Source organism: Phasianus colchicus, chromosome Z (assembly GCF_987193195.1).
Source record: "Phasianus colchicus chromosome Z, bPhaCol1.hap1.1, whole genome shotgun sequence".
NCBI lineage: Eukaryota > Metazoa > Chordata > Aves > Galliformes > Phasianidae > Phasianus > Phasianus colchicus.
Window position 1 is genome coordinate 82174578 of NC_143476.1, and position 22563 is coordinate 82197140.

At 34.9% G+C, this 22563-nt stretch overlaps 1 protein-coding gene across 3 annotated transcripts in view; it reads left to right on the top strand.

Moving 5' to 3' along the window:
• The window catches only part of ZFR (zinc finger RNA binding protein), a 38488-nt gene extending 16152 nt beyond the window's left edge, over nt 1-22336 (top strand). Inside the window, exons 4-20 of one of the 3 annotated variants that reach the window (XM_031610655.2) lie at nt 559-703; nt 1347-1565; nt 2850-3097; nt 4044-4235; nt 6041-6341; nt 7272-7465; nt 7955-8074; nt 9203-9348; nt 9717-9879; nt 10555-10760; nt 11000-11150; nt 12525-12666; nt 17534-17631; nt 18454-18549; nt 21413-21524; nt 21631-21728; nt 22056-22336. In XM_031610655.2, coding sequence (XP_031466515.1) covers nt 559-703; nt 1347-1565; nt 2850-3097; nt 4044-4235; nt 6041-6341; nt 7272-7465; nt 7955-8074; nt 9203-9348; nt 9717-9879; nt 10555-10760; nt 11000-11150; nt 12525-12666; nt 17534-17631; nt 18454-18549; nt 21413-21524; nt 21631-21728; nt 22056-22235 — 2811 coding nt within the window. In that variant the 3' untranslated portion in view covers nt 22236-22336. Of the gene's footprint in view, nt 1-558; nt 704-1346; nt 1566-2849; nt 3098-4043; nt 4236-6040; nt 6342-7271; nt 7466-7954; nt 8075-9202; nt 9349-9716; nt 9880-10554; nt 10761-10999; nt 11151-12524; nt 12667-17533; nt 17632-18453; nt 18550-21412; nt 21525-21630; nt 21729-22055 lie in introns of those variants that run through there. The other 2 variants (XM_031610656.2, XM_031610657.2) reach the window with 2 other exon arrangements.
• The last annotated feature ends 227 nt before the right edge of the window (nt 22337-22563 follow it).

Here is a 22563-nt window from a genome sequence, read left to right on the forward strand (position 1 = left end):
AGGGACATGGTTTAGCGGAGGGTTGTTAGTTAGGGTAGTATGGTTAGGTTGTGGTCAAACTCGATGATCTTTAAGGTCTTTTCCAACCTGAGCAATTCTATGATTCTATGATGTTTGTAAACTTGTGACTTCATATTTTGTCAAAACAATTGCATTGGTTTTTTTCTTACATATTTTGTAGGAATATGATACAGTCATTATGAAAAGCTAAAGAAAGTTGCTTTTTTAGTTACAAAAATAGTTTGTGAAGGAGAGTAATTTAAAAGCATTTGGTGATTTTTTTTTTTATTACATCTGGCAAAGTCTGTCAGGTTTTTCTTCAAGTTTAATTTATTTAACTTAATTTTTTAAATTGTTAAATTTTTTAATTTAATTTATTTAATGTATCTATATACAATGCCTCTGTAAATATTTTTTCAAAAAAAATCTTCTTCAGTGTAGCTTAGAAGGAAATGTTACTGGATTTTTTTCCTCTACTAATAACCTTTTTTTCTAGATGAATATTTTAAGGATATGTTCACTGTTTTTTCCTTTTTAAATCCTTTTAAATCCTTTTAGGATTCCTATTCTTACGTACGGTCTACTGCCCCAGCTGTAGCTTATGACAGCAAACAATATTATCAGCAGCCAACGGCAACTGCTGCGGCTGTGGCTGCTGCTGCCCAGCCTCAACCTTCAGTGGCTGAGTCGTACTACCAGACAGGTGGGTTGCATGCTCCAAACTCCTCCCATTATACAATGTAGGTACTGCTTTAATACCTTAAAATATATATGCCTGAAACATATTTCTAGACAAACCTTTTGCTGATTTGTCTTGGAAGTTTGCTGAACTATGTCAACATGTCAGGGGAGGATTCAGGTGATAATTTGGTTTGACATATATGTAATTCTTTAGTTAGTTAATGTATGTAGTTCTTTAATTATTAGTATCATGACTGCTACAAAGCGTAGTTACTTTTTTTACATTAATAAGAAGTGCTGGAAAATTTTGATGTACTTCAATTTAGCATACACTCCTGTAAAACTGTTGAATAAGAGGGTTAGTTTGGCAGCATTCTTAAAGAAAAAAACAAACACAGTAACTAATTCTTAGTAATATAACCTGAGATATCATTATTCAGTGTTGAATTACACAGTTATATAAAACGTAACTGTGACTTCAAAAGTAAATAAATTAAAAAAAAAAAAAAATTGCAAATGGAACCAACCAGAAAAGCTACCTCCACTTGTTAGATTTGTTCCCCAGAATATAATCAAATATCATTAAATATTACTTAATATGGTTGGCACTTCGTTCAACTAAAGCCTGTCTATGTTTGTACACTTATATCTTCTATCCTAATTAGCTCCGAAAGCAGGATATAGCCAAGGGGCAACTCAATATACTCAAGCCCAGCAAACACGACAAGTAACAGCTATAAAACCTGCAACCCCAAGTCCAGCAACCACTACGTTTTCTATATATCCAGTATCCTCTACTGTACAGCCAGTAGCAGCTGCAGCAACTGTTGTTCCATCCTATACTCAGAGTGCAACATACAGTACAACAGCGGTTACTTACTCTGGTAAGAATTTTACAAATTATGCTTCTGAGATCTTTGCAGTTGTTACAGAAGGTTACAGGATTTAAATGCTCAGAATTTTAGCATTTTGTGTTCAATTATATCAGTCTACTGAGAAGTATCAACCACTTATATAAAAATATTTTGCCAGCGTAATGATCTGTCTTTAAAAGAGATTTGATGCTTAAATATGCCTATTTTGTCTCATGTGAAAATATACAGGATACTGCCAGTGTGTTGAGACTTACTGCAAGATTTAGAGAAAAGATGAGGGGGAATAAGAATAAAGAAGGAGATATATCCACACAAATATTAACCCAGGGAAATTAGGAGGAAGCCTGATGCCATGTAACAATAGTTGTAGTGGCAGGGAGGAACGATCCATTATAAATCTTAAAAGTCTGGATTGTATTGAACCAAAACAGAAGACTAATAATTGGTGCTTTGGAAGAAAAGCAAACAAACAAAAACAGGAAAAAAAAACCAACCATATTTCTTTCAGTAATTAGAAATCCAGAACCAGCTCCAGAACCAGCTGGCAAACTGGCATATTATAGCTAGTTTAAACGTTTTTATTTTGTTTCTTTTCTGTTTACAAAAGGGATTTTATAGGGACTCTCTCAAAACAGAGTATTAAGATAGTTGAACCAGTAGATACAGAAAGTTTATGGGAAAACTGGCTCAAGGGTATAAAAGCCCAGTTTCCTTGACTTCTTCAACTTCAGTAGTAGCTGTCAAGGAGTGCATACCTAGTGTGTGCTGCAGAGGTTTTAGCAGGCCAGCAGCTTTGCACTAGAACAATTTTAATCCTTGAAGTAGAATGTGATAACACAAGGTGTTATATTTTTAATATTCTTTTTTTTTTCCCTTACTCTACTTAATCTGTCTTCCTTTTCATCTTGAACTGTAAATCTGGTTCAGGAAAACTGTTTACTTCAACTGGCCCTTGAGAAATATTTTATTCTTGTTACACCATAGTGAGACTTGCAAGATGTACCAGGAATTTTCACATATTCTTTAGGGATGCTAGTTATATCCAACAACATAACTGTGCGTTGCAGAGATGTGTGAAAAATGAAATATGTTTCTGATAAAAGTTATATATTATGTATTTGTGTGTTATGAAACATTAAGAAAAACCAGGATTGCTTACCAAGATTGCAATACATTGTTTGTATTCTGCCCCGCTCCCTCAACTTTTATTACAATGCATGCTTGTAATTTGTATGTTATGTAATTGATACATGATCTACAGTGATGTAACATTTATTTGTTTTGATCTTTGAGGTACCTCTTATTCTGGCTATGAAGCTGCAGTGTATTCAGCTGCATCGTCCTATTATCAGCAGCAGCAGCAGCAACAGAAACAGGCAGCAGCTGCTGCTGCTGCTGCTGCAGCAACGGCCGCCTGGACAGGGACCACCTTTACTAAAAAGACACCATTCCAAAATAAGCAACTGAAACCAAAACAACCTCCCAAACCACCGCAGATCCACTACTGCGATGTTTGTAAGATCAGCTGTGCTGGACCACAGGTACCTGTTTTATGTAATATTGTGTTATACATTTTTGTTACAACTTCTCCAGCTATAAAGACTCCTGCAGAAATATTTGTTAACTTTTAAGGACCTGTTAAAGACTCTGTAATTTTACTAATGGGATAAATAATCAAAATGTGTGCTGTTACAGAATAACAATGAGAAAACAGAAAGGTTTTACAGAGAAGCTGTATCTGTATTTCAGACTCAGAAGTGTTCTGAAAGTTGAAGTTGATTTGGTTTTTTAGGATAGCAAACTTCTTTGAAAATAACTTTCATCAAAACTCCTGAATCATATAAATGTTGTGAATGGTAAACCTAAAAATTTATTCTTTATTGTACTCCATCATCCCAGTTTAGTTTCACAGCAGGTAAAAGTGTATAAAATTAATGCTGTATTTGTGTGTGATAGGTTATACAGTTATTTAAGTGAATCTGCCGTTATCTCCCAGGTTGCTAATGTCAGCACAGGAGCTAATCTCAACTTCTGCATTTCATTTTCAGCACAGCTTTCTGTGCTACCTTTATTTGAATCCAGTTTTTTAGTTCTGTCATCATGCAAGTTGATGAAAAATTCAAAACTGAGAATTATTCTGTGCAATGCAGGAAACTGCAACTGAGATAAACTTCTGTCATTGTATCAAGTTTTCCATAGCAGTATCTTTTCAAAAGTACTTTGTTGAGGAATCAAGGAGGTGTTGGAGACTCAAGACAGTATTACCTCTAAAAGTGGACTTCTATTGGAAGAGAAGAAAATGTTCTATCTTACAAGTGGTCTACTTATACCTTAGAGCTTGTCATATGAAAGAAATGCTCAGCATACTGACTATTTCTTACATAAAGCATGTATTTTATGCTACATTCTGTACTGCGTGTGTTCACACAAGTGATGGACAAACAATACAAAGGCAGCTTAGTGTGTGTGTGTTATTTGTTTAAACAGACTTACAAAGAACACTTAGAAGGTCAGAAACACAAGAAGAAAGAAGCAGCGTTAAAAGCGTCCCAGAACACCAGTAACAACAGCACTTCTGCTCGTGGAACTCAGAATCAGTTGCGCTGTGAGCTTTGTGATGTGTCTTGTACAGGAGCAGATGCATATGCTGCCCATATCCGTGGAGCCAAGCATCAGAAAGTAAGAACTTCCTTTTGTTTTTGTCACTATTTGTATATTTTCCCACTCATCTTAGAGAGGAGAAAATGAGCAGAAACAATACAATTTGAATAATTTTGTTTAAAAATATTTTGCTCTGTGGTTTGTTTCAAGCATATATTTAATCTCACTATTAGAAGGGTATTGTTGGCAGAAGAGGTGAAAAATATTGCCACAGCATCAGTGGGAAAAGGATGTTTTGGAAAATTTGAAAATCATGGGATGAAGATGTTGACTAAGGTGGGGAAGAGAGTGAGCAAAGGACATGTCCCTCCTAAATCTTTCCAAGACTGTTTTCTGTAGTTGTCTTTGTCATCATTCCTTTGCATTTCTTGCAAAGAAAACATATGGGAGCAAGAGCAGCACCCTGTAGTAGACTTTATAATGAGTATTTGGAAAAATTTGGTAAGTGTGCACTTAAGTAGGAATTCTGGATTACAGAGTACTGGCTGCACTCTGAACCCTTGTGACCTGTGTTTGAATTTGGCCGTACAGTAGTAGATGGAATGTTGGAGTGGATCCAGAGGAGGCCACAGAGATTCTCGGGAAGCTGGAGCACTTCTGTTAGGAAAGGCTGACTGAGTTGGGCTTGAGATGTTAAATTTTTGGGTTATACTCAATAACCACATAAGTACATGAGGTGTGGTACTTACTGTCCTCATACATTTGGTTGTAGCTTTCTCTTCCCTGTAGGTAGTCACTAGCCACTGCTTATTTAGGTTTCCATCTGTGTAAAACTGAAATCTCAATCTATTACTTTGGTATACTCTGAAGAATCTTGTTTATTCTGCTGCAGATAGTCATTTTAAATGTTGCTTAAACTTCTACTATTACCTGACAATATGTCTGTATTCTGACGGGGATTATGATTTACTTAAAAAATAAGAACAAAGAGAAAAAAAAGTGTATGTATGCTATTGTATACATGTTATCATTGTCTACAGGTTTAGATAAAAGCAGACTTTTCTTGCTATTTTCAAATCTTTCCTAAATTTAGCTGTCATCGTGTGTATTTGTTCTTTATGAACCCCCTGTATTCCTTTCTCCGGTGGTGATCAGCTGTCTGTAAAAGGAACTACTATTCTGCCTTCAGCATTATTTTTAAGAATAAGCGTTGTGTCTCTTCACTTTCTATGAACTTTAAGGAGCACTGAAGTACTTCTCTCACATCCTTCTTAATCGTCTCTGCAGCTCTGTTTAAAAAAAAAAAAAAATAGAAAAAAGAAACAACCGTTCCCTAACTAATCTCTTCAAATTTGCTGGGTAATTTGGCAGTTCTTTCAATATTCTTAAAAGATAGTGATCAAAAGAGACAATGTTCTGAATTTGAATTAAATAACTTCAATTTATAAGCAATTTGGAACCAAAATAGCTTAATGAACTGTGCTTTTTGAAGAGAAGAAAAAGCAACCAGACAGCAGAGCAGTGACGTAGAAACAGTTCGAGCAAAACACTTCCTTCTGTTTTATTGCCTTGTCAGCTTATTGGCTTTCTGTTCTCAGACACATAGCTTTTGGAGTAAATTTATGAATTTGTGATGAAAATAAGCAATCTGAGATGATGATTAAGTATTTTCTAGTTTCAGATGACAATAGCTTTTACATCTCCATCCCTTTTATACCAAGATCGCTCTTTATTAAGTAGCAGTAGCTAACTTTTTAGTTACTGATTTTTTTTTTTTTCCTTTGGTGTTACGTTCATGTTTGTATTACAGCTTCCATAAGCTGTTAGTTCATTTTTTCTAGTTTTTCCAGGGAGGTGATATGAATTTCTTTTTATTCTTATAGGTAGTAAAATTGCACACAAAACTTGGCAAACCCATTCCTTCAACTGAACCAAATGTGGTTACCCAGGCTACTTCCTCAACATCCACATCTGCTTCCAAACCAGCTGCCTCTGCTTCAAGCATAGCAACTAGCAGCAGTACTGTGAACTCCTCTGTTGCATCCTCTGCAGTGAAAATTCTTACTCCCACGGCAAACACACCACTTAACACAGCGTCCAACAACAAAACATCTTCAACTGCTGCTAATATAGCAGTAAAGAAAATATCTACACCGAAAATAAACTTTGTTGGCAAGTACAGAAGTCAGTCTTTATTTTGAAACCTAACCTATTCCATAGTTTTTTTAAGATCTTACTGTAGCAAATACAAATGTATTTAGTTAACTATGCATGAATAACTCTGTTGTATTTAAGAGAATTACTGATTGGTGAAAATAAAAATGGGTATAAAAGTTTTGCTTTACAGTTTATGATGTTTTCTGTTCTGTTGTCTCTGCCTTTCCTGGAAGCTTCTTCGTACTTCATAAGAGTGTAGTAGCTTCTGGAGTATGGCAGTTTATAGTCCAGCTGGCCCTAATTTCAGCTTATAGCTGGGCTGTTAAAGCACATTGGTAGTTGGTAACTGGGCAACTGGAACATCCTTGTAGTAGTGGAAATGTAGCATGGAAACTTTTGTAATGAGCGTGACAGACTTTCAGAGATGAGAAGCAGATGTTTCAAAACAAGGTTATCCTGCTCTTGAAGGAAAGACCCCATGCAGTTGCAACAGCAAGAGCATAGTACCTTTGTTAACACAAACATATGATTTTAATTACCTTTTTTCATCCATTTACAAAAGTAATACCTGATGATGAAAAGAGATCATTAGAATATCTTTGCTAAACTGTTCCCTCTAATTTCTGTCACTATTAAAAAAGCATGAAAATGATGAAAATTGCAGTTACTTACGTAACTTCTATTACATAAGTTGCATTTATGCAATGAAGTTTTTCATGCTAAAATAAAACTAATACCAAGTGTTCAAGTTACTTAGATGTTTTTAAATATATTTATTCAAAACAAAACCCTGTTTAATTGTAATTTCAGCGTATTTAAGTTTTAATTAATTTAAAAAGATTTCTAATGCTTTGCCCAGGACATTGATACTTGCAAATGAAATCATCAGTCTGCATATCATGTGTAATCATACTCTTGTTTGATGAAAGCTAAGAATTGAAATATTTTGATTTCTAGGTGGCAATAAGCTTCAGACAACAGGAAGTAAGCTGGAAGAAATGAAATCGGCTGAAAGTGTTAAAGCAACTCCCACTGCCACGGTACAAACACAGGAAGTGAAACCAGACACAGCAGCTGAACCAGTGACTCCTACAACTCTTGCTGCTTTGCAAAGTGATGTCCAGCCAGTGGGACATGACTATGTGGAGGAGGTATTAATATGGCAATTTGTGATGGTTTTTTTAGATGTTTTGGTGAAAAATTGTTCAAAATGAAACAAAGCATTGAACCTGAAAAGGGCTTGTTTATATGCTTACGTTATTGTATTGTGTTTTTGTTTTGAGTTTAGTGAGACACTATTTGTGTTGGTGAGATGAAATGAATAGGATCAGAATCTGATGTCAGTTTTTCATATTTTGCAGATTTGCAATTACTGACTTCAACTCAGTATGTTCATGTTCAGGTTTGAAGCTGCCTGTTCTTTTGAATGGAAGAACTCTTTTTATAACTAAGCAAAATGGTGTCTCTGACGGAACTGAAAGATCTAGTTTGTCTTATTTCAGTTAGTGTTTGCATAAATATTTTAATGTGTGTTGAAATCAGACAGTATCCAATATCACTGAATTAAATCAATTTGTACATCGTTTTGGGGTTTAAAAATCAAAACCCATAAAACCATGTATTATAATTTTATTTTCCAGGTAAGAAATGATGAAGGAAAGGTGATCCGCTTTCACTGCAAACTTTGTGAGTGCAGTTTTAATGACCCTAATGCCAAGGAAATGCACTTAAAAGGAAGGAGGCACAGACTCCAATATAAGGTTAGTAGATATGCTTATGCTTCTATCTGAAAATCTACCAGATGTCAGCTGACTAACTGCATGGTCTTACGCTAAGGATTATCAAATTAAGTGTTCTGAGTAAACAGCACGTGAAAAGGTAGAGAAATACATTCACCTTCTAGTTGATTTTCTTTATAGTTTTTAAATAAGATAAGGAGACTGAAAGTGCATTTTTATTTTTTAACGTTTTGAACACTATATTTGGGAACATTTACAACATTAAAATATGGTACAACATATAGAAGAACCCTAGTTTGCTTACATGTTGTTTACCATTAATTTCAAACACTGTAAAAGAGTATTTCTTGATAATTTTATTTCATACCTATTAATTATATAATACAATTTTATATATAATTATAATTATTATCTATTATATAATAATATTATATATTATTAATTAATTATATATGAAAACATAGTATTATGTATTTCATATATATTAATTATACATTATATAAAAATAAAATTATATTAATTGTATTAATATTTTCTGAATAATTTTGTTTGGGTAGACAACATAAACCCTTTGTGGAGACATGAGAAATAAACATAGGCCATTTTTTTACAGTCATGAATGGAGAGAGAGTGATGTACAGTATGCATTTTGGTTATTACAAAATTATGTAAGAAGAATCTGCTGGGTTACTGGAGATCTGTTGGGCCTGCATAATCTTAAAAAGGACGAAAGAATTACTAGAAAAATGTTTTCAGTAATTTGTGAATATGTTCTTTCAGGAACAGGGTATCAGGAAGCACACAGTATTAGAGAGGAAATGTTTTTTTTCTAGCTACAGATTAGTCATCCAGCTATAGAATGAACAGCAAATGATTAGGTATTACATGAAGCATTTTCATCTTAAAGTGCTTGGTTCTTGAGGCAAGTGAAAAAGGAATTCATGCCATTTGTAATACATCAGTTCTTCAAAGTAGTGGAAACATAATTTTTCTTGAACTACTTGATGTAGTTCTAAAACTGTATTTTATTACTCTTGATGTTATTGTACAAAAGTAGTTTGTGTTAAACATTCCAGAAAAACTGTTTTCACAATGAGATGAGAGGAAAACCAACGTTTCCTTTTTTTTTTTTTTTTTTTTTTGAACTAGAAAAAAGTAAACCCAGATCTACAAGTAGAAGTGAAGCCCAGCATTCGAGCAAGAAAAATTCAAGAAGAAAAGATGAGGAAACAGATGCAGAAAGAAGAATACTGGAGGAGACGAGAAGAGGAAGAACGCTGGAGGATGGAAATGAGGTAAATGCATTTATACCAGTGAGACGAAGCTGCAGTGAAATTCATCTAAAACTAGTTGGTGCCTTTGGAGTTGGTGCTTCTGAATGTTATGGGAGCTCTACACAACTTTTGAATTAAATAGTTGTTAACCTTCTAGGATTTTTTGTTTATTAGTGTTGACACCTTCTGAGAAATGTAGAGTTAATAGAATTACTTTGCTATAAAGAGACTGACTTTCAAAAAGGCATTCATTTTTATTTACCTTCTGGAGTTTCCTGGTATTTGTAGATGACTATTAGAAATGGGTTAGAGAGGACATCCAAGAATTCATTACAGTTTGGAAGTGCTAATGGCTGTGTAAAGAGAATGCTTTGTTTGATGCACTTCAGGCGATATGAAGAGGACATGTACTGGAGGAGAATGGAGGAAGAGCAGCATCATTGGGATGACCGTCGTAGAATACCAGATGGAGGATATCCTCATGGTCCTCCAGGACCTCTTGGCCTGCTGGGAGTTAGACCAGGAATGCCTCCTCAGCCCCAAGGACCAGCTGTGAGTTTCTTAACTTAAGGGGGGGAAAAAATGAAATGTTACTTACCAGGAGACACAGTTAAGGACCAAAATTACGCAGTGCTGCATTTTCTCCAGTGTTTCTTAGTAAAGGATTTGGATAGTAAACAAAAAATTATATGTGAACCTGTCTTCCAACGTAAGTCTGCCTATAAGAAGAAAGTACGCCTCAAAGACAAATATTATGAAATACGTGTGATTATGGATTTGTGTATTACTTTCTATTTAAATGCATTATGGAACATTTTCTTGATCTCTAAAGATTATTTCCTACCAAAAACACTTAATGATTGTGGACAGATATTTGAGTAAAACGTGGCTGGTTCATCAGTCCCAGAGAATGGTTAGAATCTCCTTAGAATCATAGAATGGTTTGGGTTGGAATGGATGTTAAAGTCCATCCAGTTCCAATGCAAATTCTGTGGGCAGAGCCACCCACCAAATAAGGCTGCCCAGGGCTCCATCCAAAAGTGGTGGCCAGCAGGGAAAGGAAGGTGATTGTCCCCCTCTACTCGGCTCTTGTGAGGCCACATCTGGAGTATGTTTATTGTATATACATTATGGAGTGAGTGCATGCACAGCAGGATCACAGCTTGAATATTCTGTGAACTTTGAAATATGCAAACATTTCAAAAATACTCTTTTTCCTCTGTTTAGCCTCTGCGTCGCCCTGACTCCTCTGATGACCGCTATGTGATGACCAAACATGCAGCAATATATCCAACAGAGGAGGAACTTCAGGCAGTCCAAAAAATCGTTTCTATTACTGAGCGTGCTTTGAAACTTGTTTCTGACAACATGACTGACAATGAAAAAAACAAGAGCAAAGAGGGAGATGATAAAAAAGATGGCAGTAAAGACAGGTATTTTTCTTTTTTGAGAAATTCATCTTTTGTTTCTAAAAGTCATTTTTCCTCAGACTGTTCTCGTGTTTCCAAGGATCCTGTTCTTGTAAGGTTTTGATATAGAGATTTTTGATACTGACTCTGTCCTCAAATTATTAGGGATAGTCCTGTTTTATTTCATTTTTCTATCTTCAGGATTAATTGTAAGGTTTTAATTCTACTTTGAATGCAGCTTTTGACTATAATTTACTTCGCAGAGCTTTGAAAGGAGTTTTACGGGTGGGCGTTTTGGCTAAAGGCTTGCTGCTCCGTGGAGACAGAAATGTCAATCTTGTTTTGTTATGTGCTGAGAAGCCTTCAAAGACATTACTCTGTCGTATTGCTGAGAGTCTGCCCAAACAACTTGCAGTAAGTAGAATTGAGATTTTTTGATGTTTGTGTGATGATACTGTTTGTTTGTTTTTTTAAAGTCTGTTTTAGAATATGTCGTGTTCTTTAAGCTGATTGCTGCATTTCCTGGCTTGGGCTCAGATTCTTTTTACATTCTGAGTGTTTCCATCTGAATTCAATGACCATGCTGTATGTTTTACTTTTTCTGTATTGTGGGTTTACACATTTCTAGATGTTTATGCTGGTGTTGTAGTATTAGTCGTCATTTAATGGATTCCATTTAGTTGTCAAATAAAAATGAGCCAAGGAAGAATTTCTGTTACTGTGGTGTTTTAGGAAGCTTGCTGCCTGAAAGTCAAAGTTCTGAATTAAGGCCTGTCTCTTTTCAGTGTGTATGCTTTGAGGTTCCGCAAGTAAGTTAACAAAATAAGTCTTGTAGCTTTTTTGTTACAAAAAAATTCCCAAATTAAACATTCAGTTTTAGACTGTTCAGTGGAATTCGTATAAAACATTTGCAATACTTCTGTAAGTAATGAATATAAAGTCTGTAGCTCCATTGCTCCCTACTGAAACCAAGTCTGCCCACCATCATTGTAGAAGTCTTGCCCTAGAATCAGCATTTCAGTACAATTCAGTGAATTGCATGGCAGAATCAGTAGCATGGTAGAAGTGTTAGCAGGATCAGATTAATTAAAAAATAATATTGGGTCCTGCTCAAAGTAACAAAACAAGAAGAATAAAAGATTGTACAGCTTGGTCTGTCTATGCAAAGAAGTCACCTCTGGTTTATGGAAGGAGATGACTGATGTGCCTGTTGCTTCCTGAAGTAGAACTATTAAATCTAGTAGCAAGAAATAATTTAGAATAACCTCTTTGTTATTGTAACATTTTCCCTGGGTGTCTATCTGGCCCTTTGTTCCTATCTGAGGATGCTGTAACAGCTAAGTAAAGAATCTCCCTAGCAGTACTCAGCCTGTAAAAGTGAGAGCTGGAAGGAGAGGAACTGCTGCAGCATTGTGGCTGCTGTATTCTAACAGGAGGCATACATGCTTCACATTTCAAGTGGCTGTGAGGATTTCTTTTAAATGCTGTTAAGATTCGTGTTATGTAACTTACTTTGCATGTGAATTCCCTTTATGAGTAGTGCTTTCTCTTTTGCATGCTTGTTGACAGCAGATTTGGCAGCCGTAAATCCATATCTATATATATCTCTGTGTTTATAGGTTTCTTTTTTTTGGATATACTGTGACTCCTTTGAAAATACGTGTATCTGCATTGTATAATTATTACTGCATTTCTGTCTTTCTGTCAAAAAGATGTTGAAAGTCCATTTTCTTCTCCATACTTGCTTTGGTCATCTGCTAATAGAAATCTCTGTTTCCCAATATTTAGGTAATAAGTCCTGAGAAATACGATATCAAGTGTGCAGTCCCAGAAGCAGCGATAATTTTAAATTCATGTGTGGAACCCAAAATGCAAGTTACTATCACACTGACATCTCCAGTCATTCGGGAGGAGAACATGAGGGAAGGAGGTTGGGAAGTTGTTAAAGATATTACCTCTCTCCTATGTATTTTGATATGTTTATCTATTCTGCTTAAGATGGCATTAAGGTCCTGGAAGGTAACATGCTGGCACAACACTGATTGAAACCTTGTTTTTCCACAACCAATCTTGGTAGACAACAGTTGGTTAAAATAAATACTTACATGATGCATTTATTTAATTGTTTAAAATTCTAACTTTATGTCCAACCTCAGCTTTCTGGAAAAGGTACAAACTTGATTATTTTTTCCCCTCTTCATTTTGACTAAGTGAAGAACTAAGCATTCAATAGTAAGTGGCTATAAACTGCATTCTAGAGCAGTCTTGCCTTAAGAGAAAGATTGTATCCTTTTAGAAAACCAAATCACATGGTTTTTGATTTAAACTGGATCAGTATTACCATCACTTACACATTCCAATTAGCATTGGCACTTAAAATGCACTTGTGTAATACTTTTGATGGTAATAGCACTTCTGACTTTAAAAGACAGTGCAATTTTTTCCAGCTCTCTGAGGTTGTTGTTTTGGTCCTTAGTGCTTTTTTGAGTACATTTTAGGCTTTTGGTATTATAATAAGTCTCATATCCAACTGGCAAACCCAGACTAGTACAGTAAGAAACAGCTTGTCACTGAGCTGAAGAAGAAGGTGGTGTTCATAAATCAATTTACGTTTCTGAAGTCCACAGTTTCTCTGGTGCCAGCAGTGTTGCTTTAGGGTCTATTCTGTAACACTTTCAAAGCTCGAAAAGCTTTTAAGCCAACAAGCATGATTAATGTCTGCAGTACATTGGTTCTTTTTGTCTACGGGTCAGATAAAATTAACATTTGTTTCCTTTTAATTCTGTACTTTCATAGTTGAAAGACATCATGGCAAACAGGGTTCTGGTGTTTGACAATGAACCTACAAATAGGAGGTCTGAGATTATTTTAATGCTTCTCATGCAGGTTGAAAAAATTGTACATTTTTATGTATATATGTGCTTCTGTATATACATATTTATATAAGCTACAGTTGTTTTTTTATTTTATCTCATCATTACATGTCCTCTAAAATGTTTGAGGTTTTTATACTGCATTAGTTATGTTCTGTAACTGTGACTAGTGCATCATAAGCAAACTGAGTTAACAAAGTCATCCTGTGTAATCAGAGAAAATTCCAGATGTCTCCTGTAGTTCGGATGTCTTCTGAAGAGTAGTTAAGAATACTTTGTACATGATTTTTAAGCTGTGCCTATCATACCTACCTATAAATGTTTTATATGTAGACTGTCACATCCAGTCAGTAGTACTCAGGATTTGGCAATCTGGAGTGTAATATGACTCTTGGTTGGTCTGTGTTCAGTCGGACTTTGCATATTGCTTAAGTTTATAAAGAATACTTTCATTTAATGGCTTTGATTATTAAGTCACATAATCGTTACAAGAATTTAGCCTTAACCATGTTAATGTGCTATGCAAAAACTGCAGTTTTGATTTTGCCACAGTACTCAGTTGCAATTAAATTGCTTGTGGTCTAAAATTACATTATAGAAGCTAAAAATAAAAATAAGATGCCTACAATTAATTCCTCAATTTATGCCTCCAAAAGGAAACAAATTTGTATTTTTGTCTGACCCGCTCTTGAGTTAAAATGATCACTGTGAGTTTATTCACTGCTGAATGCAGTACTGCCTCTGGGCAAGCAAAATCAAGTTAGATTTCTCTCCAAGACACTGAGCAGTATGAAATAGATGTTCAGTAAAGTTCACTCTTGAAACGAGAAAACAGAAGACTGAATTGCAAATTGTTGCAGCAAAGAAGGCCTTATTATGAAGACTGCTGCTTATTTGCTGCAGAGTTATAACAGTGTGTGTTTTGTGTTCTTTTTCTTACTGCAGCTTCTCATGCTCTGTGTCTTAACAATGGTTACAAGTTTTCTTTTTTTTTTAGCTCGCTTGGGGAGCTAGTTCAGGTGATAAGGAAGGCTTTACCGGAAGAACCGGTTTGAGTAAAGATGAGACCTGAGACTTACACATGGAGAAGAATTATGTTTGATGTATAATAATCCTATTACATGATAAAAAAACATGGTGTGATATAAAATTGTTAACCGCATAGCTACTGTTCTTCACAGTGTTCTGCGTTTGACAGTTTCCCAAATCTGATATAATTGAAGTGTTCTAACCCCTGCTGTGGAATCTTTCCTTCAGCAAGCAAAGTGTACATACCTATAAAGCATACATGTGTGCGCGTGGTTTTCTTTTATCCTTAGCTAACAGCCCCGGTCCAAAGCCTTCTAGCAAAGAGACTTGATTCCTGTCAGGGGTTGCTGCCAAGACATCGGAAGGATTTTTGACCAAGGTTTTCAAAAGCTCACTGTCACACCTGCCATACTTTACAAAGAAAGGGGGTTTGGATGCATCGTCCTAGCATCTACTGTTACTTTGTGTTTATTTTTTTGTTTGTTTGTTTTGTTTTTCTTTTTGTCTTGTCTCTCTCCTAGAATTAAGCAGTGTTCACACTAGTTTTGAAACAGTTGACTGGGTAATACGTATTTCGCATAATAATGCTACGAAATTGATATACCTGTTAACTTTTAATGAAGAAGTAGTGTGGACACGGCATGTCTAACTGAAGATTAACCCCTTATACTTAGACTAGTTATAAATATGTTACATAGGATGAGAATTCATGATTGAGTTTTGTAAATTAACTCTGTGCCTTAGTGTAACAGGGTGGTAGGTTGGGGGTCTGAATTTAGTTAAATAGTCATTAAGGGGTTAATCCTACAACGTGAAACAGATGCAAAAATCCACAGATTAAATATTACAAGAGTTTTCTTTTTTTTTTTTTTTTTTCAATCAGTATTTTCTCAATGCAAGAGGTACCTTGGCAACTTCTGACTTTTACAGTCTTTTTAAGTTTCAAGGGTATTCTATTCATACGTTCTTCCTATACTGGTACCACATTTTAGATTTACATTTCTAGCCTTGAGTAGGATTCTCTTCTATGCACTTAGTAGTGTAATACTTTTTCGTAAAATTATTTTCCAGCTTGGGAGTTTTTGAGAGCTAGAAGTCAAGTAAGAGGAGTATAAAATAATGCAGTGAATTATGCTGAAAATTTGCAATGTCACCTCATTGCATATTAATTTTAGAAGAATGTAAATAATGAATAATAAGGCCCACAAAAACCATATTTCTGCTTTAAATTTCTCAACTTTACTTTGCCACTCTTTTCTTCTGTAGGTTTTCTCTTAGTGTACCTCTTGTCTCTATTATCCAAGTTGTGCTCACTTTGTCAGTTATCTTACCTGGCACCTCTCTTGCATAGGTTTGGGGTTTGGTTTCTTTTTGTTTTGTTTGTGTTTAGTTATTTTTTGTTTTGTTTTAAATACCACTTTAAATGTGTTCATTTGCTCCGTAAATGCTTTTTTAGTTCCTTCTTTCCACTTTAACATATGGTCCCTATGTTTGAGTATTTTTGTGAGAAGATAACAATATTCTTCTTGACCTGGTTTGAAATACTTTTTTATTTAATTTTATTCAGAGCAATAAGACTATCATATGAAAATGCCTAAATCTAAATGCACTACTTCAGCTTAAATTTAACTATAATAATTGGAAATTTGTAGCACTGTGCTTATTTACAGCTTCTTGTACTCAGGAAAGTATCCAACTATTTATTCTGCTTTTCTTGTAAACTAAGTGGCGGCTTCAGAGCTGTCTTTCTGCAGCATCACAAGTGACTTACCTAAATTTATGTCTTGCTGCCATAAACTATATTGTTTCATAGAGCTACCTCCTGTGAAATGCATGCCATTGAGAGAGGACTTTTTGTTTCTTCCTATGTTACCAGTTATGCTACCAATATTCCTTATTGCTGGTCACAATAGCCAATTTCATAATTAATACATTAATTTTTAAAGTTGATTGCTACAGCGTGGCTTTACAACTGAAAGTAATCTGAATTATAATATCACTTTATTCAGTGGTTCCTGTTTCATTGATAAAACCACTTCCAAAATGGCATTGTGATCTCTTCCATTTAGGTAACAAAGCAGTCAGCTTGTCAGTTAATTTTCTGAATATTTAATAAATGGGATCTTCTGAATTGTCTTTATCTTTCAGACATTCTGCTTTGTTTTTTAAACTATTCCTTGCTTTGCTTTTTTTCTGCTAAGTCTTAAGGAATCCCCTTTCTTTGCATCTTAAGTTATTTTGGAGCACATATGTCATGGATTGAGGTGTTAATTTGTCTGAGTAACAGAGGGTACTTAGAAAGCAGTGGAACTCTGTAATATTGAAGAGCATTTCCATTTCCAGTTCTTATAGTCAGCTTTTAAAGCAAAATCATTACATTCTCATGAGGTATAATAATAATACTGTTACAAAACATCTAGGTTTTTTTTGAGATTTTTTATACTTTTCTTTTGAGGTCTAGGTCCCAAAAAACAGGAGACAGTTAAAATATACAGGAAGCCTAAGTTTGAATGTTTCTACTTGGTTAAAGTGGATTTTTGTGTTCCTTCTGTCTTGTGTTCTCTGTGCTGGTGCACTGTGTCCAACCATCCTTCCTTCAGTAGTTAATTTTAGGGGATATGTATTTTTCTAGTGGCAGCTTAAACAAAGAAGCACTAGGCATTGCATAATCTGCAATGCGTTTGAAAGTAACCAAAAAGATAATTACGCTCTTGATCTTCATGTTGGGTTAATGCCCTAGTCCTAATTGAATACCTTTTATGGAACGTTTACACTCGTTCAAGGGTTTAAAATTCAAATGGCATGTGTGACATTGAAGCTACTTTAAGGAAGTGTCTTGCTCACCTGGTCAAACACCCATTCCTCACTGCATTTTGCCAATTCAATCCATTTTAGATGTAACCTCGGGTATGGTGAAAGACCCACCGGACGTCTTGGACAGGCAAAAATGCCTTGACGCTCTGGCTGCTCTACGCCACGCTAAGTGGTTCCAGGTTCGGAACATCATTTTACTTTCTTCTTGTAGCCTTATGAGAGATTAAGTTCAGTTGCATTATAAGTGTTTAATTGTCTGAAAACACTCAGCGTTGTTCATGCTAATAATACTTAATATTTTTCTGGTCCCTAAATTTAAATGTAGAAGGTTGAGTATGGAGGAACTGCTTTATGCAGTTATGGCTCATTTGACATGATTTTTTTTTTCTGCTCTTTGAGAAGGCGATGTTGAAAGTTTGACTCGCTTGGGGTGATCATATATTGTATATTTGTTATATATTCCATAAGGCTGCAGAGTAACTTTGCTTTAAATAATGGAATATGTGTTTAAAGCTTTGTGTTTAGATTTAAGACTTTTTTTCCTATTTCTTTAAGTGCATTGAGTGTAGGGAATGAAAGGTGAGAAGCAACTGTTTGGTTTAGTGACTTTGCATTCTGGCAAAGGCACAGTAAAGAAACCAAACAGATTCCCTTGACCTTTCAGTCCCTATACCTACTTCTTAGACCTTTACTTTATCCTTTTTATTTCTAATATAGAAAGATACTGTATTTATTGTTACAAGTGAACATGGGTCAAAGTGTACAGGGAATCAAGAAATGTTATTCTTGTATAACCTGGGCACTTTGACTTCTACCACCTTAAATTACTAACCCTGTATAAAATACTGCTGTAAATGGCAGCTCATGGAGTAAACTTCTAAAATGATTTGTTTCAGTCTTGGATCTGAGCTTCCATTGAACAGTGGTGTTTTAGTCTTTCAACGAGTCATATCTGCTGTTGGTGCTGGGATTTATTAATTTGGTTTTGTATTGCTCTCAAGGCTAGAGCTAATGGTCTGCAGTCCTGTGTGATTATCATTCGTATTCTTCGTGATCTCTGTCAGCGTGTTCCAACTTGGTCTGATTTTCCAAGCTGGGTGAGTAATGTTCTTTTGAATGAGTCTTTTTGAAATTCATATGCAGGCACGGGAAAAGGTTATTGCCATTAAATGTAGACGTTTTCAAGCAGTAGCATTTGTTGTTGTTGTTGTATTTAGAGGGAATCTATGTAGTCCCTCTAGAAACTTAATTTTCTGAGGTTTAGCCATTTGCAGATGGAATTTTTTTTTCCAAAGGAATTTTCTTGTTCATATGAATTTTTTACTGGTAGAATCCTTATTCTAGATGTTTGTTTTCACTGTATATAAAGAAATTAATCTTTTTTAGCCACCTACTGCTGGTTATTTAGCAATTGTCTGAACTTTATTAAATGAGATTTAACAGTTATCTGTGCCCAGGTAACTCTGTGATAACAGAAAGGCTACTTTAAAGAACAAATGAAAAAATCACAGTAATTCCTGTGATTGTTAATACAACCCTTCTGCAAGATGAAAATGCGACAGTTCTAGTCAGTGAACGTGTCAAAATTCGCATCTTGATCAGTGCCATTTAAGAATAGGTTTCTGGGTTGAATTCATTTATTTCTCATAATTTCTCCAGCTGGATCTTCTTGGAGAATTCCTTTTGCATTGACTATTTTAAAAGATGCTCTCCAGGAATGCAATCTGTACTACAATTTTTTGACCAGAGAAGATTAGTATGAAACAAAACTCTCAAAAATATTTATATTATGCAGTTGAACTGACTGGTTTGTTTCACAGACCAAACAGTTGCAGTGTGCTGCTTCCCACTGTAAACTCCTCACTTTTGGTAGAAAGAGAGCTAACATTGTCAAAACAGTTTCAGTGGTTGTAATTATTTTAATGAACAGTGTTTTACAGCTGTATTAGGCTTGCAGACAATTTTATTAAAATACTTCTGGTAGTATTGATTGTTCCTGGAAAAATATAAAAAGTGTTATGCTTAAGTTTTTATAGTAATATACAAATATCCTACTCACTACTGTGCTACATTTCTGAAAGTTACACTGTACAAATATAGCTTAAAAAAACTAGAAAAGTATTTAACTAACCTTTATTATCACCATGACACAGAACTGCCAAAAAATAAGCCCTGCGTACTTGTAGAAAAGCGCCTTTATAAGTATCACAACACACAGAAGACGTATCGAGAACAAGGGATGTTGTTTCCTCTTTGCCACATTGTTCTGAGGCACATTCTGAAGGGAACAGAGATTTGTGTCAGGCGTAGCTGTGTTCTCTGCAAGGAGGCTCCCTGATTTGCTTTTGGCACAGGATGACAGGATAACAGATGTTAGTGAGTGACATGGACCAACATGAAATCTGTGTAGTTAGTTATTCTTCTGGACTGTTCTCAAAGTCTCCCTGACAAAACAAACAACAGAGTGACAAATGGTGATTTTTAAACTTACGTAATTTCTGCAAGTCACAGCTGGAACTCTATAGATCTGGATACAGAACTTCTCCTGACATGTATGCCTACTAGCCTGTAACAAGTGAAAGACCTTTTCAAAAAGATCTCAACTATTTTTAATAATACAAGATCTTCAGAAGATTAAACACAGAAATTATTAGTAGCCTTTTTATACACCTAAAAATAAAAACTAAACTTGAAGAATTTTGTCAATTTCCTACGAATCATTCAAGATTATTCAAGGTTAATTTTCTAGTCATGTAATCTGGCCTAAACACCAGGGAATTGGTGTAATTCACATTGTCCTATTTTGAACCCAGAAAAAATAGATTTGAGTAAGTGCAAAAACATTATTCCTTTTTTTTTTTTTTCTTTACTGCTATGTTTTGCTTCATGCTTGAAAACAACTATTACTGTTGATAGAAGTGAGAAGCTTGGTCCAAAGTAATATGGTGGGACCATGGTAACGTGATGTTCAAGAAGTGAAAATTAACAGTTAAATCAAACAAAAATAGGAAGGAATGAGCATCCTTAATAAAGAATTATAGTCAATATTGCCTACAGTAACTTGTGTGAATTTATTCCTAGAAAGTGAAAATAAAAGGTAACATTTGAAAAACTGTAAACTAACAGGGAAAAAAAATAAATGTTTGCAAATGAACTTTGCAAATGAAGTAGTATTGAAATATCCATTTAATGCTGAAAAAGCTAAGGAAAGCTATTCCTTAGTATTGCAAATATCTTCTACAGTTTTTGGTTTTTTTTAATAGTGTCTAAGAGAAGCAAAAAAAAAAAAAAGGAAATAGTCTCAGAGGGAAAAAGGTAGTATTTAAGATACTGCTAGTCATTTAAACCATTTTAGATGTGTTAATTTTTGAAAGTCTGTTAATTATTAAATGTGGGTTTTTTTCACACTTGTTGAAGCTATTGCTAGCTTATATCCAGGAAAAGCATTGACTGTAAACTTCAGTTTTGTTAAACTGAGGACCTAGTAACCGCTTAGATTAAACTTCAAAAGACCATTATGTTTTTGATTGAGTTTGTGTTCTTCTAGCAAAACATGTTGTCATATTCTATAAATCTCATTAGGTATACTGTGCATTTTTTGTTCATATGGCTGCCAGATTCAGATAATTCATCTTTTTTCATGCAAACTCAAAAAAATCTTGGACAAGTTGGCTGTCTTAATGGGTAGGGTAGCACTGTGCAAAGTTATAAAAAGCTTTTGGGATACCTGTGAAAAGAGAGATATCAAGACTGATACTTGTACCAGCTTTCTTTTTATTTGCCTTTATAAAATAGCCTTTTTTTTTTTTTTTTTTTTTTTCCCCATTTAATTGAAATGCTTCTATGTTGCATAATGTTCTTCAAAATTTCTATATCGAAAGCTCTGGACTGGACAATAGTATCAGAATTTTTCTGTTTCAAACAGTCTTCTAAATTAACCAAGTTTTATTACTATTACAGGCTATGGAGTTGCTTGTGGAAAAAGCAATCAGCAGTGCTACTGGGCCACAGAGCCCTGGGGATGCACTTAGAAGAGTTTTTGAGTGTATATCTTCAGGAATCATCCTTAAAGGTAAGTTGAATTTGATCATTGTATCTATACTTATGCTGAAGTACTATAAAAATCTCTGATCTTAATCAAGGTAAAGATGTGCTACTAATTAGCATAACCATTCTAGGTGGTCCTGGCCTTCTGGACCCTTGTGAAAAAGATCCTTTTGATACACTTGCTGTAATGACAGATCAGCAACGAGAGGATATTACTTCAAGTGCACAGGTAAGGTGAAGTATGTTTAAAGTAAATAAATGTGGATGACATTGATAGCTGTCAGAGTCCGCTGTCTTCTTTCCAGAAATAAAGTCAACACAGTCATATGTGCATTTGCTGTGTGAATTTCACATTCCCAGCTTCAGTATAATGTGTCTTTGCTGCTGGACTCGCACTGACACAGTAAATGTGACGTGCACGTATTATGTTAACTTTGTTGTGGATAGCAGGAACTGAGTGGGATATTATTTTACACCATTTCTTCATTGTTTGACAAATTATTCAAAATTGATATTTGTTTCTAACTGAAATATCTTCTTTCTATCCTTTTTGTAGTTTGCACTGAGACTCCTTGCATTCCGTCAAATTCACAAAGTTTTAGGAATGGATCCATTGCCACAGATGAATCAACGCTTCAACATCCATAACAATCGTAAAAGGAGAAGGGACAGTGATGGGGTTGATGGATTTGAAGCAGAAGGAAAAAAAGACAAAAAAGATTATGATAACTTTTAAAAAAAAGTTCATCTTTTATGCTGAGAGTGAAGGTGATAAAATATCCATTTGTTGCCTTGTTTTTACTCCATGCATAATAATGTCTGTTTAAAACATCCAAAACCAACTCAGAAATTAGATTTGGAAGAGAACGATCTAGCTCTTCTGTGAGATTCTGAACATTGTAATGGATGTTCTGTATCAGACAAATTATGGATGGAAAGACTACAAATGGAAACTGTCATAGGAAAAAAATAGTTAAGAGTTTTTTTCCCTTATAGCATTTTCTTTCAAAGTATTGCTAACTTCAGTAACTCTTGTTGTTTTTTTGTCCTTTTTTTAATGAACA